The sequence below is a fragment of the Falco cherrug genome, chromosome 1, assembly GCF_023634085.1.
Source record: "Falco cherrug isolate bFalChe1 chromosome 1, bFalChe1.pri, whole genome shotgun sequence".
In the NCBI taxonomy this organism is placed as follows: domain Eukaryota; kingdom Metazoa; phylum Chordata; class Aves; order Falconiformes; family Falconidae; genus Falco; species Falco cherrug.
This window is the reverse complement of record NC_073697.1, coordinates 57,862,248-57,885,231: the sequence shown is the minus strand read 5'-3', so window position 1 is coordinate 57,885,231 and position 22,984 is coordinate 57,862,248. Positions and strand designations below refer to the sequence as shown.

Sequence of the window (22,984 nt, the reverse complement as noted above, 5' to 3'; positions counted from 1 at the left end):
GTGCCAGCTTTCATTCAGGTCAAATAGAAATGTATCTAACAGGTTTTGCAGGTCTAATTGTCACCCTCTAAGAAGTTACTGCTTCCAGCTTTCCCCTTCTAGCTTTCCCCTTCCCCTCTAGGTTAATCTCCTCCAGCCAAAAAACCCTTCCAGGAGACTGACTGGTGCATCTGTCTGAGAGGGGGTTTAAACTCTGTTTTATTTGCAGTGAGATGGAGCAGGGCTGCCCGTAGTGCCCTCAGCTGGGGAGGCAGTAACTTCTTAAAATGCTCCAGCCTCAGATAAGGACAGTTGGGGTGAAAATATACATTACGCCTATGCTAGTCCAGCAGTGTGCTGCTGCAACAGGCAGGTTCATCTCATCGCTGTCCTGGCCTTGCAGGCTTCCCCCATCCATTTGAATTGGTCCAGGCTTGTGCTGGAATCCATACTGTTGTGAAAAAACTTGCTAATCGGCAGAAAGATATTTGATTCCATTTGTTGGTTTTTGTTTTGTTGTTGTTTTTTTCTGGACTGGTGTTCTGCTGGGTTAGCAAGTTGTGTTAGCTTGGTGCAGGATCTAACAAGCACCAGAAGCAGTGCCAGGTGGCGGAGGAGGACAGGATGCTCTGACTGTTGACTTCAACAGGTTGTTAGACTGGCTCAGCCATAACGTATAGCTTTCCAACCTCAACCCCTTTTCATTTTCACTGTTCCTCCCACTTTAGATTCTCTTAGCATTAATCAGCATTTTATTTTATTAACAGCATTGTCTGAAAATAATGAGCTCTGATCTTCGAGGGTCACACAATATTTTTGTCAGCAATACTCGGTCTCTATCTGAAAAAGAAAAAAAATACTGTGTGACTAAGATCAGTGATATGGTAGTTATTCCTTTGTTTCACTGAGCAACTGAAATGGAAAAAGTTTGGGGGGTTTATCAGTTGTTTGATTATTGTTTGGGTTTGGTTTTTTTAAGCCAGTGATGATGGCTATAAATTTGTATTTGCAGTAAGACAGTTGTATATTCTGACAGAAGTAGTTTGTATAAAAATATAAAAAAATATTATTAGAGATTGAAATAATTCTGGCCCTTCTGAATATTTGGAGGTTTATTACTGAAATAAATGTGACTACTGTGCATGATGGCTGAATTTAAAGATAAAACAGATGAAAGGATAGGTACCACTGATCTCATTTCAGGCTTCGCAATATTCAAAGTGCAGATTGGTAAGATAAGCATGGAAATCCTAAGCCAAGAGGATCCCACACCCTCATTTTAATCACATAACTGCAGTGGCAGCAGCCTGCCAAGGGTGTCTGAGTTCTGCTCCTCTACACAAGTATATGATTCCCAGTGTGGTCGTCGTCCAAGCTGAAGTCTTTTCTTGGTTGGTTTTTTTTTTCCATTTTAACTTCTATGGGAATTCAGTAGAGAGTTCAAGAAGAACCCAGGGTTTGTGGTCATGTGAATAATCATACCACTTCTTTTTTTAAAAACAAGCTTAAATTAAATCTCATTAACCAGATTAGTCAACACTTGATGCGTGGGCAAGTTGGGATTGTAAATAAGGAGACAGAATTAGATATCGGCATGTCTGGTGACAGAAGTGGAACATTTATGACAACAGAAAGCAGTCAACCATACCAAATGTTGTTCTTGTAAGTGCTGCTGAGAGATTTATTTGATGCTGTTCTGTGCAGCTGGTGGTGAAGGATCACTTGCTCTTTGGCCAGAAACTGCACATTATAGAAGTGCTCTTCTCTACTTTTTTCTTTCTTATGTCTTGACAAAGTGCCAAATACCTACTTGGAGCAATAAACAATTATTTCATAAGCATGACTACTAGCAACAGGGTAGAATCTTGTTTAAACTTGCTCATAACCTATTTAAACTTTTTCATACATGCTTTCAAGCAGCTTAGGCACCCTGTCATGGTACAAAGTGCCTACAGTGAAGCTGAAGCTGCAGAGCTGCCATGAGAAGGAGAAAGGTGGCTTCTGCACTTAGAAATATTGGTGAACTGTCAGTCATAGAGAAAGTGTGTGAACTATCTATGAAGCATAACTACAGAGTCAGTAAAGAGGCTGGATATCAGGGCTGGTTTCAAAGTACAGAAACTTGAGGAAGGAGAGTCCTGGCTTAGGTGCAAAGCTCTAAAATCATGAGTAATGTCATGGAAACTTATTCTGTGTAAGAAGCCATAGGACTTTGGTTTTTATGGCTTAACTTCTGGGCATTATGCTGTCTGGGTAAAAAAAAAAAAAAAAAAAGGAGATACCACCTTAAGGTTGGTTAAAAAGGTGGACATTAAAAAGCTTGGAAACAAAGATACATCAGGAACTGACTTGCCTTAAGCGTCATGGAGATGAATTTTTAATGTTAGAAAGTAGGAATATTCTGTTTAAGCTGGGTTAATGTAGGGTTCTGGTTTTGGCCTTTTTTTGGCATAAATTCTGTGAATTAGTAAGCGTAAATGTTGGGGAAATGCCATTATTACACCACTGTGCAGTATTGGGCTAATGATAGTTACAGACATATAAAAGGCAGAGCTAATGTTGTAACTTTTGTGACACCTTTAACTATTTATCAGCTGTCATTCTTGGAAAGAGAGTTTTCTGTCTTTTTTTCCTTAATGTTGCAAAAGTGGCTAATGAGATCAGAATGTAATGGATTCAATTTGTAATGAAGACAGAAATTCATTATAGCAAGAAATAACTGAATCGACCTCCAAGCATGGAGTTCTGATGATGAATGTACAAAAATAAGGAAGAAGTAAAAAATATCGCTATTCAAAGTATGGAGATGTACTATTAAAACTGAATATGCTATAGTCAGAAAGACTTAAGATATGTACAATGTTCTCAAATACACCTTGTAGACTTACTGAGCTAGCTTTAAACAGATTTATGTAGACAGTAGTAACTATGGTGGTTTGGAGGTGGGAGGTAGTAGGCATTTTTGCACTAACTGGCCCTTGGGCTTGAGGACTGCTGCTTTATGCTTACTGCTGTCAGCTGGAGTCATTGGTTGTAGCGTAACTCCTCCAGGTAACCTGGTTGTATAGTAAAGGCGTGTAGTGTTCTAGTGTGGAAGCACTAGTGTGAAGTATTTTGTTAGGAAATCTCTTTCCAGTTTTGTGTGGCTTGAAAGCTCAGCATACTATTTCAGGTATGCTGCTGTTGATTTTCCTGAACTATTTCTTCTAAGTAAACAGAAAAAATACTAGCCTGTAGGAAATTAATAAGCAAAGTAAAGCAATTTTGAAATAAACGTGCTTGTCTAAAAAGCAAATATTGAATGCATTCATTAAAAACAAACAAAAAAAAAACCAACCCAAAACATACCACACCAAACCACGAACTACCTCATTTGGAATGTTTTTTTTGTATTTTTGACCAGTGATAATTTAGTTAAAATTTTAGTGTGACTTTTTGTGAGTTGCTGATTTCATCTTGAAGGGTGTGCAGGTTTGAAATCAAAGGAGACATTTGTGGAAATAACTTCACAAATGAATGGCCCTAGATATGTTTGGCCATTTTCTGTCGAAAGTGGCTTCATATCTTGTATATTCAACTGTAAGTGCTCTGGAGTTTGTTTTCAAAGGTGCGATACATTTGCACTTGCAGCTGACTCTTTGGAAAATGAAGCCTTAGGGTTTACCTAGGAGTCTGCTTTATCACTGAAATTTGAAAAGTATCAGGAAATATCAGCTGAACAGTTGTAGTGGAAAGGAATACTCACTTTACGGCTCTACCAGTATGCCTGGTGGCTGGTGCCCCATACACTTCTTTGCAGGGTAGGTTATCGTTCCTCTTGGGTTAGACAACAGGACAGACCACACAAGGAATAGCGTTCAAGCTACTGCATCCATCAGGGTAGTTCACCAAGTACTCTTGGTTTATCCTCTTTCTCCCTGTGTGGCAGTAAGTTTTACTGCTGTGAATTCTTTCTCAGTGAATGGTTGGAAGATGTCTCTGAACTGGGAGAAGACACTAGGGCAGTCTGATGGCCCTGACTGGAGCAGGCTTACTGCAGCGTTACAGAATAGCCATGATAGCAGGTAGCATATACTTCACACAAATTTTAGCTAGTTTCATGCTAACAGAGCATCTCACTTGAACTAAAAGTGCAACAGACTAGAGGGTTTTGCCCTAAATGGCATTTTTGGCAAGGGAAGTTCTTTGAGATGAAGGCAAGATAATAAATGTAGGTGTTAAAGTATTTCTCATCATGGGAGTAGCTGAAAGGAGCTGGTTTGTGCAAGCAAGCTGTCCTGCTATTTTGTTGGTTTGAAAAATTTCACGTTGATGTTTCACATGAGTGCAGTGCTTCCACGAAGCTGGCACAGATTCGCTCATAATTTTATTATTTGTTACCAGTATGCAGACTGTTAATATCCTTACAGCTATTGGAGTTGTGGAGTGTTCCCTTTCACTGTGTATTTCTCTCTCTCTTAGCTTTCTTAGCAGTGACACTCTTTTACTCTTTACTTTGGAAGTGACCCTCTTTTAGTTTGAAAGTGTGCTGATGTGTGGTTTGGTTACTGTCTTCCCACGCATGGCGCGGTGTGCTTGCATTAACCTTTCCAGCCCACGGCAGCTTGTGCTGACCTTCAGTATGAAGCTGAGTATGAGCTTATGAATGTGAAATTGCTTTAAGCTTTAGCATCTTTATTGTTTGCTCACGTTCACTGTATGGGTTAGAGTTTTCAGTAGTAAATGGTTTATATTGGATTCTGCATTTTCAGAAAGTATATAGGGTAAGTCCTGGTCCTCATGGTTACCCTGCACGTGTTTGGGTGGGTGGGGGTCTGCGGTGTTAGGGGAGGACAAAACGGGGAGAGTCTGTGCTGCAACGCAGCAGTCTGAGCAGCTAACGCAGCTCCTCCATTAGCTGTGGAGGAGCTACACAGAGGGTGTTCGGGTAGGCTCAACACTTAACTATTTATTAGTATGCAGAAACCATTTTGGTTCTACAGAGAAGGCAAATAATAGCCCCGGTGGGAAAACATTTAGGAGTCTTCAGAAGGATGTTTCTGTGCAGTCAAGTAGAGAGAGGTTTTCTGATGAGCTCCTCTTGGGAGGTGCAGAGTGCCCTTGTCTTCACTGGCAGCAGTGGTATTTGCCATCAGGATCAGACTTGTGTGAAAACTGTCCTGCGTAAAGGGAACTGTTACAACTAACAAAAACCAGCCAGGATGTGAGTGAAAAAAACAGAATAAAAACTTCAACGTTCTTGGGAGTTGCTAATTTTGAGCCTCTTCCTAAAAAAAAAAATATTCTTCTGCAAGAGTTTTATTTGGCTCTTGTAATTTGAATAGAGAGGAGACAGAAGCTACTGAAATTACCATCATGATATTTTAAGGAAGGAAAAATAACTTTAAAGCTGCAGGTTTCAGGTTAAAGTTGTGTAGCTTCATTGCAACACTGATCTTGTGCAAATACTTCCTTTGGAGCATAACAACATTACAGAGTTCCAAATGACTGTGCCAGTTATTTTTCTTCTTTTAACAGAAGATTAACATGTATCAATTCTACTGTTGTTTATTCCTTATATAGTGCTTATCCTTCATTATTTTGACCTTTAATACCCTAATTTATATGGTTTCCTTAGTCATTGCGTAGGTGATTTAATTCTTTATATAAATGAAAAAAGCACAACTCGTTATTAAAATGCTTCTTATCACTGATGAGTCTTGGTTTTTGATGTAAGATAAATAGCTTCTGAGATGAGTAGATTGGCAGAGCTTTTTTTTTTTTTTTTTTTTTGTTGTGTTCCGAGTCATAGGTAGTAATGATGGAGCTTTCTTAAAATACTTGCAAGTCTGCACAATAACTTTATTCCATCTAGACCTGGAAGAGGACTGGGAGTTGACTGCTGTTTTCCCACTAGGAAACAGAAGTGGATATACACTTCCATGTGAATTGCATGAAGTCCGTAGTTGTGCTTACTGGGGACATACCTTCACAACTATGTATCAGAGAGGTTGTGGCTTTAGATCCGTTCAGCTCTTATTGCTTAGCAATTTTTAATGGAATTAAACAGAGTTTTTTCACAGTGCTGTCAGAAAAAGAATTAATCAAAATTTTTGAAGTGCAGTCAGGATACGTGGATTAAAACACACACACATGCTTTTATATATATTTTGATATAAATATATTTATATATATAAAATTAAAGATGTAATGATTAACTTGTAACAGTGATTTTCAGCATAAATGATATTGCTGAGCAAGTACAACAATGTTCTTATAAGTTATCCCACCTAAAATAATGCCTGTCACATCCATCTAGATAGAGAATATTGTGTTTGTATCTTTAAAAAAACTACAGAGTAAAAATACATGATGGAATAGAGGGCTTTTTGAACTTCTTCACAAGATCTATATATAAATGCAAACTCAGAATATGAGTAGACACCTTTTCTAATTGTGTAATACCTCTATAATGACTGGAACTATTGCTTCTACAGATTAGCAGCATTAGGAAAAGAATTAATTTTAACTTCTTTTCTTTGCACTTGATTACATGGAAATCAAGACAGAGAATTAGTAAATGACTTGGTGATCTGTAGACGAATGACCAAAGGATACTTTTCAGTTTATAGTTTGTCAAGCAAACTTAACAGACATCTTTGTTGATATAACAGTATCTGCATTGTTATTCCTATATACAGTTCTCTTTGCTCAGCTAGAGTAACGGAATTGTGAGAGATCCATCTCTGATGAAAAGGAGCAATATAGGAAGCGGAGTCTTGTTTCTAGTAAATACACAGATTTAAAAATTATACGAGCTGTGTTATATCAATATAACTATTTTGTGATAGCAGCTAGTCCCCCCCAACAGTAGTGAACACAGCAAAAACTCTGCTTCCGAGGAGCTGCTTATCAAAGCGTAAGATGTGCCAACGAGCGAGTAGAGACACAGTGCAAAGCATTAATGAGACATTACAGTAATCAGGAAAAGTTTTATTGCAACTTAGTTGCCCACACCTCTGCAGTATGGTAGCCTGGGAAAGAGGAGGATTGATCTACGGCTGTAGCTAGCCACTGCTCAGAGCAAATACAGTAAGGAATCAGTTAACTTTTAGGCAGATCAGACAGTAGGAATTAATTGGGCAAAATACAGCTGCACGTAAAGCTGGTCAGCATTTTGAGCTGTCAACATGATTGAAAGAGCAGAGCCTGTTCTACTGCAAAGGCCCCAGAAACCTTGTAGAAGGAGCAAAAACGAGCCAGGAGGAGAGCAGGTGAGAGAATCTGAGAAGAAAAATTGCACAGAGAGGGTCTGGATAGAACTTGTACTGGAAAGCATTAGGTGTTGGCATTAGGAACCATGAAGCTCCATCCTTCCTGGTCTGTTTGTTTGTGGTCCCCAGCCTGCCCCCATCCCCGTGCCAAGATTCAGGAAAATAACTTTGTAAAAATTTTTTGCTCGGAAGAAGAACTATCATATTATTGATGATCCAGAAGACCCTAAATACTGGCTGAAAACCCAAGAGAAAATAGATAACAGTAGGCACAGCTGGGGATACTTTAAGCAGGCACAACTGCAAGCTGTTCAAATTGGAGAAATAAAGCTATTCATGCGAATAGAGGCAGCGTAACAGATGTATGGGGATGCTCACTTGAAAAGAGCAAGTAATAAAAAAACTTAAGTTGTAAAAGAAGTTGGCTATGTTGCAGTAATGATTCCCTGTTCTCTGTAACATCTACCAAAAGTCTGATACAAAATGAGGATCTGTAGTACTTGTGTTTCTAGAAGAATTTTGATGATTGCGAGATTGAACAAGTTAGACATAGCTGAAGTTAAAAAGTGAAGGTTGTAGTTGCTGAGACACTGACAAGGCATGGATGAGAATATTTACCTTATGACTAGGCAGGAGTGGATGAGCCTTAAAGGTGTTAAGAAGGAAGAGCTGGAAGAGAAATGAGACTCTGGAAGGCTGGAGAAGGCTTAGTTCTAGGAGCGCAGAGGAGAAGCTGAGAAACTGTAAGCCACGGAGACCATTTCCAGAAAAGTGCTAGAAAAACCAGACTTGTTGAAAGTACCTGGATGATGTCAAAACGGCAAGATTTGACAAGAACCAAAAGAGGAAAAAAAAAATAAATCTCAGACTTATCTATATTCTTTCTGCCACGGGATAACAAGTCTTGTGGTCAGCAGAGAAGTAGCAGATACTCTGTGTGTTTTCATTCCAGTAAGGGGTTTTTGACACTGCTGTATGAGACACTTTCAAATGTCAGCATTAGCAATGACCTATATAAACCTCTTGTAAATCTGATTGCAGAACACGTGGGAAACGGGTACAGTGTTCAGTAGGCATCGGTGGTTTGTTTTCAGGTTGACAGACTGTCTTGAATGGGGTGTTCTGTCCTGTATTTCAGTATTTTCACTAGTGACACTGTTGCTGAAATAGAAGCTTGTTGAGTTCTCAGGTGACATAAAACTTGAAGGAGCTGCAAGCATTTCAGAAAGCAAGTCTAGAAATCAAAGTGTTCAATTTTGGATTAGGTGTGTGGTGGGTTACTTTCTGGTTTGTTTTTTTTTTTTTTATTTTGTAGAATGTGGCACAGTGGGGACAAGTGCAAAAGGTAAAAGTTTGGACAGGAATGCTGAAATGTTCAAATACAAAATGGGAGTAGTTAAGTGTCAGGCTGTCCCCAGCAGGACCCTGGTGACAGGATAGTGAATCATAAGCACAATATGCATCAATGATACCTCGTTACTGTGAAAAAGGCAAATGTTACACTGGGATGAAAAAACAGGACTGAATCCCTACAATCTGATGATAAGGCATCAGCTGCAGTCCTGTTTGGGGCAGTAAGTTTAAAGGAAGATGTGGACCTGCCGGTGAGATTCAGGGCAGGAACAGCAGGAGGGATGAGGTTCCCAAAAGCCTGGACTGTGATGAAGGGTTGGTGGAGCAGCAAGTGTTTAAAGTGGAGAGGTGGTCTGTTGATGGACAGGAATCTTGATAGACAAAAAAATCCCTCAGGTCTGTAGGTCATCTGAACTCCATCATCTGAACCTTGAAAGAGTAGGTAGAGCAGCTGGTGCCCTGGCTAGGTGACTTCTCAGGGCCTGTCCTGGGGCTTTGGTCACTCATGTGTGGTACCCGTGGACTTGGGCTGTCCTCCCTTCTTGGCCCAAGCTGTCAGAGTCTAGTGTTCAGACAGCATGGAGGCTGTTAGAGGGGTAGCTGAATGCAGGGTGTCACTCACCCCGCAGAGTGATGGCCCTGAGAGGGGAGAAAACAGGGCAGAAATGCTGCAGCTGGCTGGGTTGGCCAGGCTCAGAGCAATGTGAGGACTTCATAGTAAACTAGGAAGAGAAGATCTATCTGAAAGAACCTGGAGCTGTGTGCTAGTTACTGTGAAGGCTGAAAGATTGTAGGTGGTTTAGGGCCTGATATGGATGGAGGCCTGGCTGATTTTTATTTTCTGTCCTTTACACTTATTTATATTGCTGCCTTCTGTGATTGCAGCAGTGTGTCAGAACTGTAATTGTGTGCATTTGACTGCTTCTCCATTGCAGGAGAAGAGTAAATTACAGATAACGCATTGTAGTCATGGTTAGGAGGTAGCATCAGTGCTACTATGGAGAATTTATTTTTGTGCTTTTCAGTGTCTCCAGTGTTGGTGGTTGACATCTGCTAAGCAGCCAGGCCATGGTAAAGGACTCTTGGTTTCCTATTTTGCAGTATCCCGTGCTTCTTATCACTAAATGTCAATACTATTGGGAAGAAAACCCACAAAGAACCCCCAAAACAAAAACAAACAAACAAAAACCCCCACGCCCTAAAAAAAACAGCTACCCACCCACCCAACCAAAAAATTAAAACACCCCCACATTTGGCTCTGGAGTGTATCCTATCTATGTCTGCAGGGGCTGTAGGGTTAGCCAGGCTTTTCTGAGATTTTGTAACGTAAAAGGAGATGTCCATAATGCTGAGACCTTCTGTACTTGTGAGGATGCAAGTTCAATGGGTCACATGCTGATGAGTTCAGGATTTCCTACATGGGGATAAGCATGGGATAAAGAAATGGTATGAACAACAAAGAGAGAGACAGCATGGGTGAGAAAACCTGGCTATTTCTTGACAGCTGGACTGGCTTCTGCGCGCTTTCATTGAGGTTTTTTCCAAATGGAATGTCCTGTGTATTGTTTAACACCCAACCCCACTTTTCTGAGGGTAAGCAGCACGGTATCTTTGCCAGCGAAGAGGTAATACACTGAAGAAACATTTTTATCTGGTAGTTGGAATGTGGGCTTCTTAAGCTGTAAAGCTACTATATTCAGCTGAGGAGTAATTCCAAGTGTACAGAGCATGAGCTGTTTGATTGTATACCTACCTAACACTTAGATATTTCTTGTCCTCCTGTGTCCTAAGATTACTTTTTAAAAGGAATCGTGTAATCCTACATTTGTTCCATATCTGACAATGTAGGTCTACTATTATAACTTCTTGATATTAGTGCCCTATATGTTAAATAATAGGAATAGCTTATTCTTTTTGCATTGCATGGTAACAAGAATTATTGCTTGGACTGGCTATCCTCATTGTGTGCAGGGAGCAGGGTTTCTAAAACTGTAAATTAAGTTTTTGAAGCATAGGCAAATATGAAGCACATGGCATTTTGCATTTTGAGAAGCCTTCTATAGTAGTTTCTGTGTAATCACTTCCCTTTTGTTGTTTTCAGCAAGTAGATACGTTTGTTTTTTTCTTAAAAAAAACCTTTAGTGTGACTTTGAAGCACATATTTTTATCTATTTGTTGTCCTTATTGGGTTATAGTATTTATATACCTTTATTATTGTTCTAACCATGTTTCCTTCTATAGGCCTCCCTCTAGAGGCGTATGTCTATCTTCAGAAAAGGAGTGGGCTGGCTTTGATAGGTCCCCTGGGTTCATTGGCCTGTGATACTTTATTTTTTCCCCCCTAAATCCTCTGAGAATATTTTTGTCCAGTTCAGACAGCATGCATGAGTGTGCTGGTGAAATTCAGCTGTTTCTACAGTGACTCTAACCTGTTTTTTTCTGCTATGTTAGCCATCTTCCACCTCCAGAAACAACAGTGAAAAAATTCCTCTGCCTCCTATGGCTTGACATTGCATAATTAGTCATTGTACTAATTTTGCCTCTTGTCCGTTAGAAAGAGTTGATCAGGGTGGATTTCTCATGGCTGGCTCATGCCTGCACCTCTGCTTCCCAACTGCTTCAGGGCTTGAGCTGTCTTGATTCTGCATTTCCCATTTGCCCTATGCCTGGGTCTAGAGCAAGCCATTTGGCTTCTAGAATAAATGCAACGCAATGGTGGTGTGCAAGATGTCCTGTTATAGAGGGAAACCATTTCAGTAAGGAGAAGAGAGGAATTGCCATGGTCTTTTTAGCATTTCTCTTGAGTCATTCCTTCCTGTTCCTGTGCCCCATGGTTTAATAGTGAGAAATGCTGAGGTGAAACACAGCTGCACGCTTGGCAATTTGAAGGCTGCTGGCCATTAATAACTGTCACTTCTGATGCAATCTGAAACATGTCTGGAGCAGTACGCTCGTATTTAATTTCATATCTGTAAGTTGTTGGGGTTTCAGTTTTTTAAAATCTGTGAAGTATGTAAAAATAGAAGAATCTTCTCTGATGTTAGGTGTAATTTGCTGCATTGAGTTGTAAGGCAGGTCACATGTAAGTTGGCTTAATTTAGCATCTCATGGTGAAGCAAACTGAGCCACCTTAAATGATGGAAGTGTACAAAGGGACAACTTAGGAAATGAAATTATCAGAATCATGTGCTGTGTATCAGGAGGTTTGTTTTATTTTTCCCCCCAAATTTTTGTTGATTATCTTGTTGGGTTCCTGTTCTTTGTCCTTCTGACAGGTGTATTCTCCTTTTGGGTGAGCACTCACTGGATGCCAGAATTGGCATGAAAATCACTTGAGTCCTGGAGGAGAGAAAGTTATAAAGCATGTTCCTCTAAGGAATCGCTGTCATTCCAGATTAAAAAAACAACACCCAATGCATACAATCTGTCTGTCCCACAGCCTCCGTTAACCAGCAGATAGGATCCCAACAGTGTAAGAGTACCCCACTGGATGCAGAAAGCTAGATGGATAAGCTACAGAAGTGGCAAGTGTTTCTTCATTGTATGTTGCTGTGCAGGTAGAACGATCTGGAGCGGTATCTCCAACACAGTTACATGAAGCGTTGAATTCTGTGCTTCATGGAAAAGTGCATCTCATTTAGGTCCCCCTGTTCTGCCTTGGCTAATCTGGCAGTCCTGAAGCTACCAGGTCTGCCACATGGCGACAAGGAGAGGGAGATGTAATACTTGCTGCTGTACCAATTGGCATTTGCTTGCATGTATGTTTTAGTTTAGGCAGTTGGTGTTCAAGGAAGGGGGATACCATGAAATAAGCAGAAGACTTAAAATCACTTTTTGATCAAAAAATCCAAGGTTGCATGCTTGTTGCAAATTATTTTTCAGCATAATGTGATATAGTTTTGTATTATAGCTCGTGCTATGTTTATGATTTGGCTTTTTTTTAATGGTTCATAAAAATGCCTATTCCCCCCCCCCCCCCCCCCCCCCCAGTTTTAAAAAGCCCTTTATTGAGGCTTCTTTTTAGGGGGGACGGTTGGGTTTTCTGGTGTTAAGTAACAGTTACAGCTTTATCTGTGCTTAGTTCCTGTCATTCTTCCTGGTGCTGACCATGACCATGCATGTTTTCTCTGCCTGTTTTCCTCATAACAATGTACATAAGAGATAGAGCGCTAAATGTATTTTAAATGCCAGTGAAACTTTGGTGTTTTCCCTGGGTAGTAACTATTGTGTTGCCAGGGTGGTGGAATTATGACAGCTGTATATGAAGTTGCTATTTGCTTCTGTTTAGAAGACTGTTTTTGGTTGCTTATGATTGTGCCAGACTTCTGCTATTTGGGCTGAAATTTCCATCCTCAGGAGAGGAGGGCAGCTAAGTAAAGATTTGGAATATCTCAGATAATTCAGTAATTACCAATTATTTCCACGTTGTGTGAACAGTGTCCATCTTTCATAAGCTGTGCTCTGGACTGGCTGTCAGTTGTGCTTGGCAGGTCAGAATTTTTGATGTGCTTTAATTCAGGACCAGTGATGAGGAGCTGCTCATTCCAGTAGAAACTTCTCCTCCTATTAGAGACTCAGTTCTCTCAAAAGTGAGAGGTGGCCCCATGCAGTTTGTGTAGATTTGTGATCGTTCTACTCTCAGAAGTGTATTGTTCAGGTGATTCCCCTTGTCACGTAGTAGGGCACGTCGTAAATTTTTGTGCTGGGCTTTTGTTTTTTCTGCTTCAGGGAAGGGAAGATGGTTTTGACCAACTCCTTCAGAAACAGCCACCTTAAAAAGGTCTGCTTGTGTGCAGGCTTCACTGTGATTACCTGTTGCTTTTACATGTAGACTAAAGCCCAGTACATGCTACCTCCTGTTACCGGCGGTTCTTCCAAGGAGCTTCCTCTCTGGAGTGTTGATCTACGCTGTATTTCCATGCGTTGTTACTTTGGGCAGCATCTGCTGTGCACCATTGGAAGTCCTTGCCGCCTTTAAAATCTTCATAATTATTAATTTAGAAAAGCCAGATCTTCCCAGATGTCTGTGCTGCTTCTTGACCGTGTTTCTTCTGGCATTCTGCTGGCCTTGGTCAAAGAAGTTCCTTCAGCACAGATCCTAGCTTGGCCCAGGGGTGGGTTTTACCCCCATTTTCTGCTTTTTGCCTCAGTAGGAACATGTGTTGCCTGTGCACATCCCAGTTTCTCTGGAAACTTGGTGAAACATGGCAGCAGCCACAAAATGGTGAGAGCACTTCAGCAACAGAGCGAGGCAGCAGATGGGATGATGTGTTGGCACACATTTTCCTGACCAGTTTTAATCAAGATTTTAAAATCAGCAAGGGGGAAACCTTCCTTCATCTGTACTCAAGTTATTTTTTGTAGAGAGGAATAGATTACACCTACAATTACAACTGGTTGGAAACTTTATACAGAAAGAAGTGATACTCTTTACTAAGCAATTTTACTGTACTCTGTGCACTTTCACCAGTGTAGATCTTCATACCATTTCTCTCTCATTTTTCAAATTACTTCTGCAGCTAAAGCAGCATCAGTATCATAAGTGGAAAAGAAAGCAAGAAGTCTCTCTGGGAAAAAAAATTAGATAAATCGGTTATATTTTACATGTTTTTTCTTTTCTCTTCTAGAAGAAGTACAGAAAAGGATCTGTGGATATTTCAAAGATTAAATGTGTAGAAGTTGTAAAAAGTGATGGTATTATTCCCTGTCAAAATAAATATCCATTTCAGGTATGTTCCTTTTATATAAAATATATAAATTACAGTGTTCTTCTTGAGGGTGCCAAGCCATCTGGATGTAACTTGCTTGAAATTACTTTTGCTTCTAAATACTCAGCCCCTTCTTCGGCTCTCTGGGGCTGTGTGGGAGGTGGTTCAGGATCAGTGATTAAAACCCATCCCCAGCAAGCTCTGCTTCCCTGCAGTCCCTTCTTGGGAAGTTGTGCCTCATACACTTGGTCTTTTTGTTTACCCCACTCTCTCTGCTTGGGTTTTGACTGGAAAGTGCTTTGTCCCCTGTTCTTCCCCCGGAATGGGTTAGCTGGCAGCCCATTTTCCCCTGTCTTCATTCTTTCACATTAAAATGAATTACCATTAAATTATATAGGAATAAGAAAATAGAGGTAAAACTTGCATTTTATTCCATTGTGAGCTGAATGGAAATAAACACAGAAAACCAAGTGCTTAAAGGGGAAAAAGAAAAATATGGGGATTCAGATCCTGTGCCTGCTTACAATAGAGGGAATGGCTGGAGTGAGGGTGAATTCCATTGCTGGAGGGGGGACTGACCGCTTTCTCCCAGGGCAATACTTGTTTTGTGCCAATGCAAGTGCTGAAGAAAAGGAAGGCAAGAATCACCCCACAGCAGTACAGAATCACAAGGAGTTCTGAAATGGCCAGGAACAGAGGATGTCTGATTATGGAATAATGTTAGCAATTAGATTTAACTGTTTTTAGAAAATACAGTGAAGAATGAGCAAATGAAGCAAAAATTTTAAGGAATGCTCTCGAGATAATATACTGTTATAAAATTCTTCTTTATTCTCATTAAAGCATCATATACAAAGAGTAAACGCTAATAACCTTTTCCCAGTTTCTACACTTTGTGCCCGAGTACACTAATGCAACAGTCATTTGTCTTGTTCTGTTTCCTGAGGAATAAATAAATGAATACTACCAGGTGAATGTATTTTGATTATTTCTTTTCCCTCCTCCAGGTTGTATATGATGCTAATACTCTTTATATTTTTGCACCAAGCGCACAAAGCCGGGATCAGTGGGTGAGGAATCTGAAAGAAGGTAATGGAAACTGCTCATACTTAAAATCTGACATACGTAGATACCTTCAGTTGAGCTGTCTGGCTGGGTTGGAGTTAACTTGGCACTTGGTTTTGGATTTGTGGCCAAAACAGTGTTTTAGCTGCTGTTGAGCAGTGCTTGCACAGTGTGGAGGCTTTGCCTTTTTCTCCCTCTGCTGCTGCAGCGAGTAGGCTTGGGGTGGGCAAGAGGCTGGGAGGTGACACAGCCAGGACACCAGATCTGGACTGACCAGAGGGATATTCCAGGCCATATAATGTTGTGCTCAGCAATAGAAGCTGGGGTAGGGGAAGATGGGGGTTGGGTTTTTCGGGTTTCACATTGGCCGTTGCTCAGAGACTGGCTGGACATTGGTCTGTGTGCGGGAGATGGTGAGCCATTGCCTTTACATAGCTTCTGACTTTTTCTTACTTTTGGTTGTTAAATGGTCTTTATCTCAAGCCACAGATTTTTTCCTTTTGGCCTTTCTGTTCTCTCCCCGATCCCGCTGGGTGCGGGGAGTAGGCAAGTGGCTGTGTGGGTGCTTAGCTGCTCACCGATGTCAAGCCACAGCAAGCTAGAAAAATAAAATGTTTCTGTTGCATATATCCACTGATTTTTATTTTTTTATTGGGCTAGCTCATCGTTTGCATACACAATGTGATAACAGGTACTGAGACTATCAAACACTCAGAATGATTTTATTTGATTTGGGAAGTCCAGCTGCAATTAGAATCTGACCGTATGCTTTTGCACGTGTAAATCATTAAAAAGCTTATCCAAGCTAGTTAATGGCATCACTGAAAAGTTTTGTTTGAGTGTAGCTAGGCAACATTGGGGGCCTTAAATGGATGTAAAACAACAGGAGGCATCTGCACTGAGATGCAGTCTGATTAATGCTATCATGATGAGTAAAGAGGTTTGTGGTTGCTGGTTTTTTTTTTTTTTCTTTTCTCCCTGTCCCCCGTCCCCCACCAAAAAAAAAACCACCAAAAAAAAAGCAGCCTTTTAATGCTTTCTGCCACCATCAAATGCTCACATTAGTTGCATATGCTCTGTAAAGTAATAAGAAATAATTTCTGAGGTGGGGACCACAAGGCAAGGAATAACCTCTGAAACTCAGCAAGCCCACGGGATGGGAGTGAGGAGCCTTTCGGACCAAACACAGGCACTGTGCCGTGGAATAGCCATAGATGTCAGCTATCTTTCTCTGCAGAATGCTATTTCTTGAGGAGATTGAGTCACTTGCAGCAGTAATAATAAAAGGGGCAGATAGATCCCCCAGGGCCATCACAGCTGTGTGACTGATTTGCACAGTCAGGGGTGCAGGTGGGTACCTGGGTCTCGGTTGGTGTATGCATCAAGCGCCGGGTGGGGTGGCTGGTTTGGGCAGGGAGTATAGCACTCTCTTCTGGAATAAAGTCATGTGTGAGCCTAAAAACATCCTCTACTATCATTGCATCACCTCCCTGTAAATGTGCAAGAAAGTCCTTGAGAGAAGCAATGCTAAAGTAAGGGCAAGTGAAGATTATGCCTCATGTCAAAGATACTGTAATGTTTGTTTAAAATGGCCCTCTTGCAGGTATCTTCTTTCGTATCTTTCAGTATATGCTTGTGTATATTCAATATGTAGTCAATATATTCTTCTTGTAGGAATAAAAACCAACAGCAATATAATGGTGAAATATCATCCTAAATTCTGGACAGAGGGAATTTATCAGTGCTGCAGACAGACAGAAAAATTAGCACCTGGCTGTGAAAAATACAATCTTTTTGAAAACAGTAAGTGCATATGTCTTTCATTTGAAGTTGTTTTGGTGTATTTTTCTGCTTGTTTTAAGTCATCCTGCCATCAGACCTGAATGCCCTAGGTATTGGGCAAATTTATAGAGCAGAGTGAAGCATTTATACTGTGCCTAAAGTAAATCAAAATGTTTGTTTCTTTTCCAAATATTTTGTTAAAAATATAAAAGCCAGTAAATGTCCTTGCAAAAGAACATTTAGGAAAAGCTGAAAAGAATCATTGAGGTTGCTGAATTTCACTTGGTTTGTTTTTGCCATCTGAAACTTATTTGACCAAGTGTTTACCTCAGACTGAGGATAAAACCTGATGGTGAAAAAGATTCAGCTAGAAATACCTGTTAGCTCTTCAGTTTTAATTACTAACTTCTACATACCTGTGTAAAAAAATAATAGCTGTGTTGCATTCAGTTTTATTATACCAATGTAAAAGTATGCAGGAAGGCTTAATGTATTTTTACAGACGCAGGTCTGAATTTTCACAGAGGTTTGTAAAGGTCCGTACGCTGAGCCTGGATGAATCCTGACTTCTGTAGGCATGTGCATCTTCCAGCAGCCAGACTGCAGGTTCTGTTTGTTCAGCAATCTGCTGTAGCATACAAAGGTGTGCCAGTGTGACCCCTCACTGCATGATTGTCCTACATAAGGATACAGTCATTGATTTTAGGAAAATTTCGTAGCCGGAAAAGAAAATGAGTCATTGCTTACCTCCCAGTGAAATCAGTGGTGCCCAGCTCATGTCCTGTGTCAGCACCTTAAATGGCAGTGGAGGGGACCCGTGGACTTGGTTGCATTAAAAAAACTTGAAGAATAAACAGTGGCTTGTGGCCAGCCGTATCCGGCAAGATGTAAAATTTGATATATAGCTCAACCTTTTAAGTGCGAGGGGGAAAAACAGCACAGGAGAAAAATATTTTTCAATCTGAGAGAAATAATAAAAAATGCATACAACTTTTATGCCTGATTTAGTGAAGCAAGGGTCAGGGGGAGTATTACTTTTTTAGAAAAGCAGATGTTAATAGGAACAGACCTTTAAATTATCATGGTGACAAGAACACTGCTTCCTTTTCGTATACCTTTTTTTAACGCTATCCCTTTTATATTTCTCATATATTTCTGCATCTGAGGACTGGTTCAGGGATCTCTGTGTGGCATGCTCTGATGTGGCACAGACATTGCCAAATCTGTGGTGAAAATAGCTTGCTGGTTGATTTAGGATGTTTTTGCAAGAATATTTAATCAACGTTCTCCTAATGCTTAATTAGAGCTGTCTTTGCTTTCTGACTTAGTAAGCTATCCTGAAGGCTAGTTAAGATGTTAAAATCTTATGTGAAATTTAAACCTTTTATTTAGTTTTTAGATTTGTAGCCAAATAGACACAGATCCTTTCCTGTGCTTTATTTGTAGGTGTAACGAGATTGCCTTCTCCAATGCCAGAGAAGAGTATGGTAGGTAGAGTCTTTAAAATACTGAATGGATAATTGCTGCTTTTTGAGATGGTGTTTAAATTTCCTGAGATTCTTTCCGTGTCCTGGAGCAAAGGTCTATTTCTGTGTGCATCAACAGGCACCACGCTCTATCTCAGGATGGAAAAAAATCCCACTGAAATTTAGTTGTACCTATTAGCTGCTGTATTGGTGGTGCTGGTGGGGGAGATGGTCCAAAAGCAACACCAGCTGGCGTTGCCCTTTAGTGGCAGCTGAGGGGCTGCAGTACGAGCCAGCCCCATGGACAAGCACCCAGGTGATCCCGCTGCTTCCCTGGGCTGCCGCAGCTCAGTCTCAGGACAACCTGAAACTAGCCCAGCTTTTGCCTCTGGGATGCTTGGCTGGTTTGCACGGGTGGGATGATGAGTGGGTGTAATTATGGAGCAGAGTGGGAAGATAATAATGTTGGATCGTTTTCAGCGAAGGCCTCCACCACCTGTTCCTCCAGTTGAAGAAAATGGCAATGAAGAGGAGGAGATAGTGGTAGCAATGTATGACTTTGAGCCTACAGAACATCATGATTTAAGATTAGAGAAAGGTGAAGAATATACGGTGATCGAGAAGAACGACATTCACTGGTGGAAGGCAAGAGACAAATATGGGTAAACACAAGTTCCCTATTTTTCGTTACAAAGTTCATAAGGCTGTTTCTATGTTTTAGCAGTTTATATTGACGAGTGTCAACAAAAACTTGTACTAGACCTCACTTTGGGCCCCAGCCCCGAGATCTCATCCATATCTTTATTCCCACATAGAAACCAACTTTAAAAAGTGTGGTTCTTAATAGACTGTGGGGCCTGAGTGCAAAGACAGTTGCAGAACTGGAAGCTTTTCCAATTATGTTTCCTGTCAGGCTTTATGGTTTCCCAATTAGGGCATCAGACAGCCTGTAAAACCTCACTAGACTGGTACAGTACTGCCGCTTCCCTGGGGAACGGCTCATTAGGGAGCAATATGGTTAACACTCAGCTCAGCAGGCTCTGACTTCCAGACTTGAATAATCATCATCTTATTTAATAGCTGGATCATTAGGGGCAATCTCTGAATGAGTTGAGAGTGAGTTGCAATGAGATGCCTTAATGACTGCAACTTTACATTCCCTGGATTTAAATTTTTCCCTGCGGTTTTAAAGGTGAAGGTTTCTGTACTTCAATATTTATCGGGTCCCTGTTGCAATATATTAGGGGTAATTACGAATTATTAGGCTGTGGCAGGCTCCAAATTTATTTCCAGTGACTGACTGGGACCTCTGAGTGCAGAAGTGACAGAGCAGCAGTGTGTTACTCTTTGCACCTTCTGCTGGTTTTCTTGGACACCCTTCTGCTGGTTTTCTTTTTTCCTGCTGCCTGTGTCGCTTCTTTAGGCACTCTAAAAGTTAATGTGAAAATGCTGATGTGGAAAATCGGTTTCTGTATAATCAGCATTACATTAGGTGGGTCAGTAACAGATAAATTATGGTGAGAGACCTCTGGTAATTAGCTGAATGAAACCCTGTCATCCAGGCATGTAATTTTACATTTTTTCGCTCAGATTGTGTTCTACGTATTTTTTTAGAAAACAAGGATATATTCCAAGCAACTATGTAACAGGAAAGAAGTCCAACAACCTTGATCAATATGAGTAAGTGAATATTTTAATTAAAATCTGGAAGATCATAAAATTAAACCTGTACTCTTAAGAATGACAATGTATTTTTAAAGTTTTGAAAGCAATTATTTACATATGATAGCAATTACCTCGGAGATGAAACTTAAATATTTGAAATGGGCATATATTTTTTTGTGCCTCATTGATTTTGCTGTGATTTATGGTGTAGAGTCAAGTCAGTGAGATGGCCATCAGGCATGTAGTTTTTAGGCTATCACTGTTAAAGCAAAAAAAAAAACCCCTCTCAACTCTCTGATAGACAAAGGGAAACTTTAATATTAAAAAAAACCAAACCAGAACACCACACAGCAAAACATTTAGCACACTTATAATGGGTAAATTTCTTTTAAAGTGACATGTCTAGCCAAAGTGTGTGGCTGTAAGGTAGTAGAGTAGAAAACAGTGGAAATCATTCAAGAGTAATCCTGGGGTGCATTAGGAGCATGGCCAGATGATCCTCCCCCTCTGCGCTGCCCTGGTGAGGCTGCACGTGGAGTGCTGTGTCCAGCTCTGGGCTTCCCAGCTCAAGAGAGACAGGGAACTGCTGGAGAGGGGCCAGCGGAGGGTTATGAAGGTGATGAGGGGACTGGAGCATCTCCCTGATGAGGAAGGGCTGAGAGGGCTGGGACTGTGTAGTTTGGAGAAGAGGAGACTGAGAGGGGATCTTACCGATGCACGCAGATATCTCCAGGGCGAGTGTCAGGAGGACAGGGCCAGGCTCTTTTCAGTGGTGCCCAGCGACAGGACAAGGGGCAACGGGCACAAGCTGCAACACAAGAAGTTCCACCTGAAAATGGGGAAGAACTTCTTTATCTTGTTGGTGATGGAGCACTGGCACAGGCTGCCCAGAGAGGGTGTGGAGTCTCCTTCTCTGGCGACATTCAACACCTGCCTGGATGGGATTCTGCCCAACCTGCTGTAGGTGAACCTGCTTTAGCAGGGGGTTGGACTAGATGATCTCGAGGTCCCTTCCAACCTGACCATTCTGTGATTCTGTAAACGTAACAGATCGGAGATCTTAGAAGGCAGCTTTAATTTTCAAGAAAATATATCACTTGGTGCATTTAAAGTCTCAGTGTGTGCATATAACTTATCAGGTACAAAAGTATAGCTTTTTTTTTTTTTTTTAAGAACAGTGCTTTTACCAGTTGTTGTTTAATTATGGGGTACTGTTTATGAACATTAGGATAAAAATTAACATTGTAGTCTCCAAGCCTGTTGTTGTTGATATTTAAATTTCACTACAGCGTAAACTGTTGTGCTGGAGAAATTAAGAAATATTTCATTACTTTTATATAAAAAGGAGCTGTAGGGAAATAATAAAACCAGTTTACAAAACCACATTAATAGTTCCAAAACTCTAAGCTCAGCTACGTATGTCTCCTACTGCTGTGTTTTGACAGAAGGTAGAATTTCATCTGGGATTTTGCCCTGAGCTTCACTAGAGGGAATTGCTTGTTCTTTGTTGTTTTCTCATCTGAGAGGTTCTTGCTAGAAGCCCTGCCCTGCTCTGGGCTGTGCTGTGGGGCTGCGAAAGGGAAGGAAGGAACTGGGCTGCTTTATCTGGCCCAGCCACTTTGTGCCTTACCACCTTGGGGCTGTAATTCTGAGTCACCACGCAGTCCAGGGAGCATTACTTCAGGTCGCCGACCAACTGCAAGGAACCACTATCTCCTGAACAGCAGAACTTGATTAGAGGCTGCTGTGCCACTTCCCTGCTTGGTTGCTGCCATGACAGCATAGCTCAAAACAATTGCACCACACCATTTGTGAGCTGCATGATTTTCCTTTTTATATTATTTGCTGCAACTGGCTGAAAAGTCGGAGCTTCTATGGCTACTTTAACCTGCCTGTGCAACACAGAGCTCACGGATGTGCAACCGTGACATTAATTAACTTTTGATCTCCTCTTTGATAGGTGGGTCCTCCCTGGAAAACCGCAACTGTGGAGTTATTGAATGAAATAGCAGTCTAGCAGCTAGCTCTGCTGGTGGCTTGACCAGCATGTGGGCAGCTGCTTCCCTGGGGCTGTCAGCCTGCACTCAGGTTGCCCTTCAGAGCAACTGCTGCCATCAACCTGCCTGTGTTTGAGAAGTGGTTTTGCAAAAAAAGGATAAAAGATAGTTCAGTCACCTGAGCTTTATTGGCTTCTGTGAGGTCTCACTGGGTTTGTTTCAGGGCATTTTTATGGGATAACTGCACAATATAAGAGACTGGTTTTTGCACGTTAACAAAGTTTCAGTTCTTGACCTTCACTTATCGTAACATTATGGAATCTATGGCTTTGTAATACTTTGCTTCAAGCATTTTAGGTAAATCGTGCACCTTGGAGAAGTTTCAGTTACTGATGTTGTGTTGCAGGTGGTACAGCAGAAACCTGAACAGAAGCAAGGCAGAGCAGCTCCTCAGAAACGAGGTGAGAAGAGCAGCCTTATTAACAGTATTAACTGTGGAATTCATGTAAAGTAGCTTGTTTTGTTAAAGCAGAGGCTTGTTTTGGCATGTGTATATAACACGACGAGTAGAAGAGACATGCAGCTTAAACCAGCTTGTACAAAAACTGTCAATGTGCTTGCATTTTAGGATAAAGAAGGTGGTTTTGTGGTGAGAGACTCCAGTCAGCCTGGCCTGTATACAGTTTCCCTTTATACAAAATTTGGAGGGTGAGTTT

At 41.0% G+C, this 22,984-nt stretch overlaps 1 protein-coding gene across 4 annotated transcripts in view; it reads left to right on the top strand.

Annotated features, from left to right (window-relative positions):
• The window catches only part of TEC (tec protein tyrosine kinase), a 53,252-nt gene that overhangs the window by 21,629 nt on the left and 8,639 nt on the right, over positions 1–22,984 (top strand). For all 4 annotated transcript variants that reach the window (XM_055723824.1, XM_055723838.1, XM_027797283.2 and 1 more), the window contains 8 exons: positions 14,213–14,314; positions 15,301–15,382; positions 17,033–17,161; positions 18,587–18,627; positions 19,087–19,268; positions 20,221–20,286; positions 22,675–22,729; positions 22,897–22,976. In XM_055723824.1, the coding sequence (XP_055579799.1) occupies positions 14,213–14,314; positions 15,301–15,382; positions 17,033–17,161; positions 18,587–18,627; positions 19,087–19,268; positions 20,221–20,286; positions 22,675–22,729; positions 22,897–22,976 (737 nt within the window). The remainder of the gene's footprint in view (positions 1–14,212; positions 14,315–15,300; positions 15,383–17,032; positions 17,162–18,586; positions 18,628–19,086; positions 19,269–20,220; positions 20,287–22,674; positions 22,730–22,896; positions 22,977–22,984) is intronic.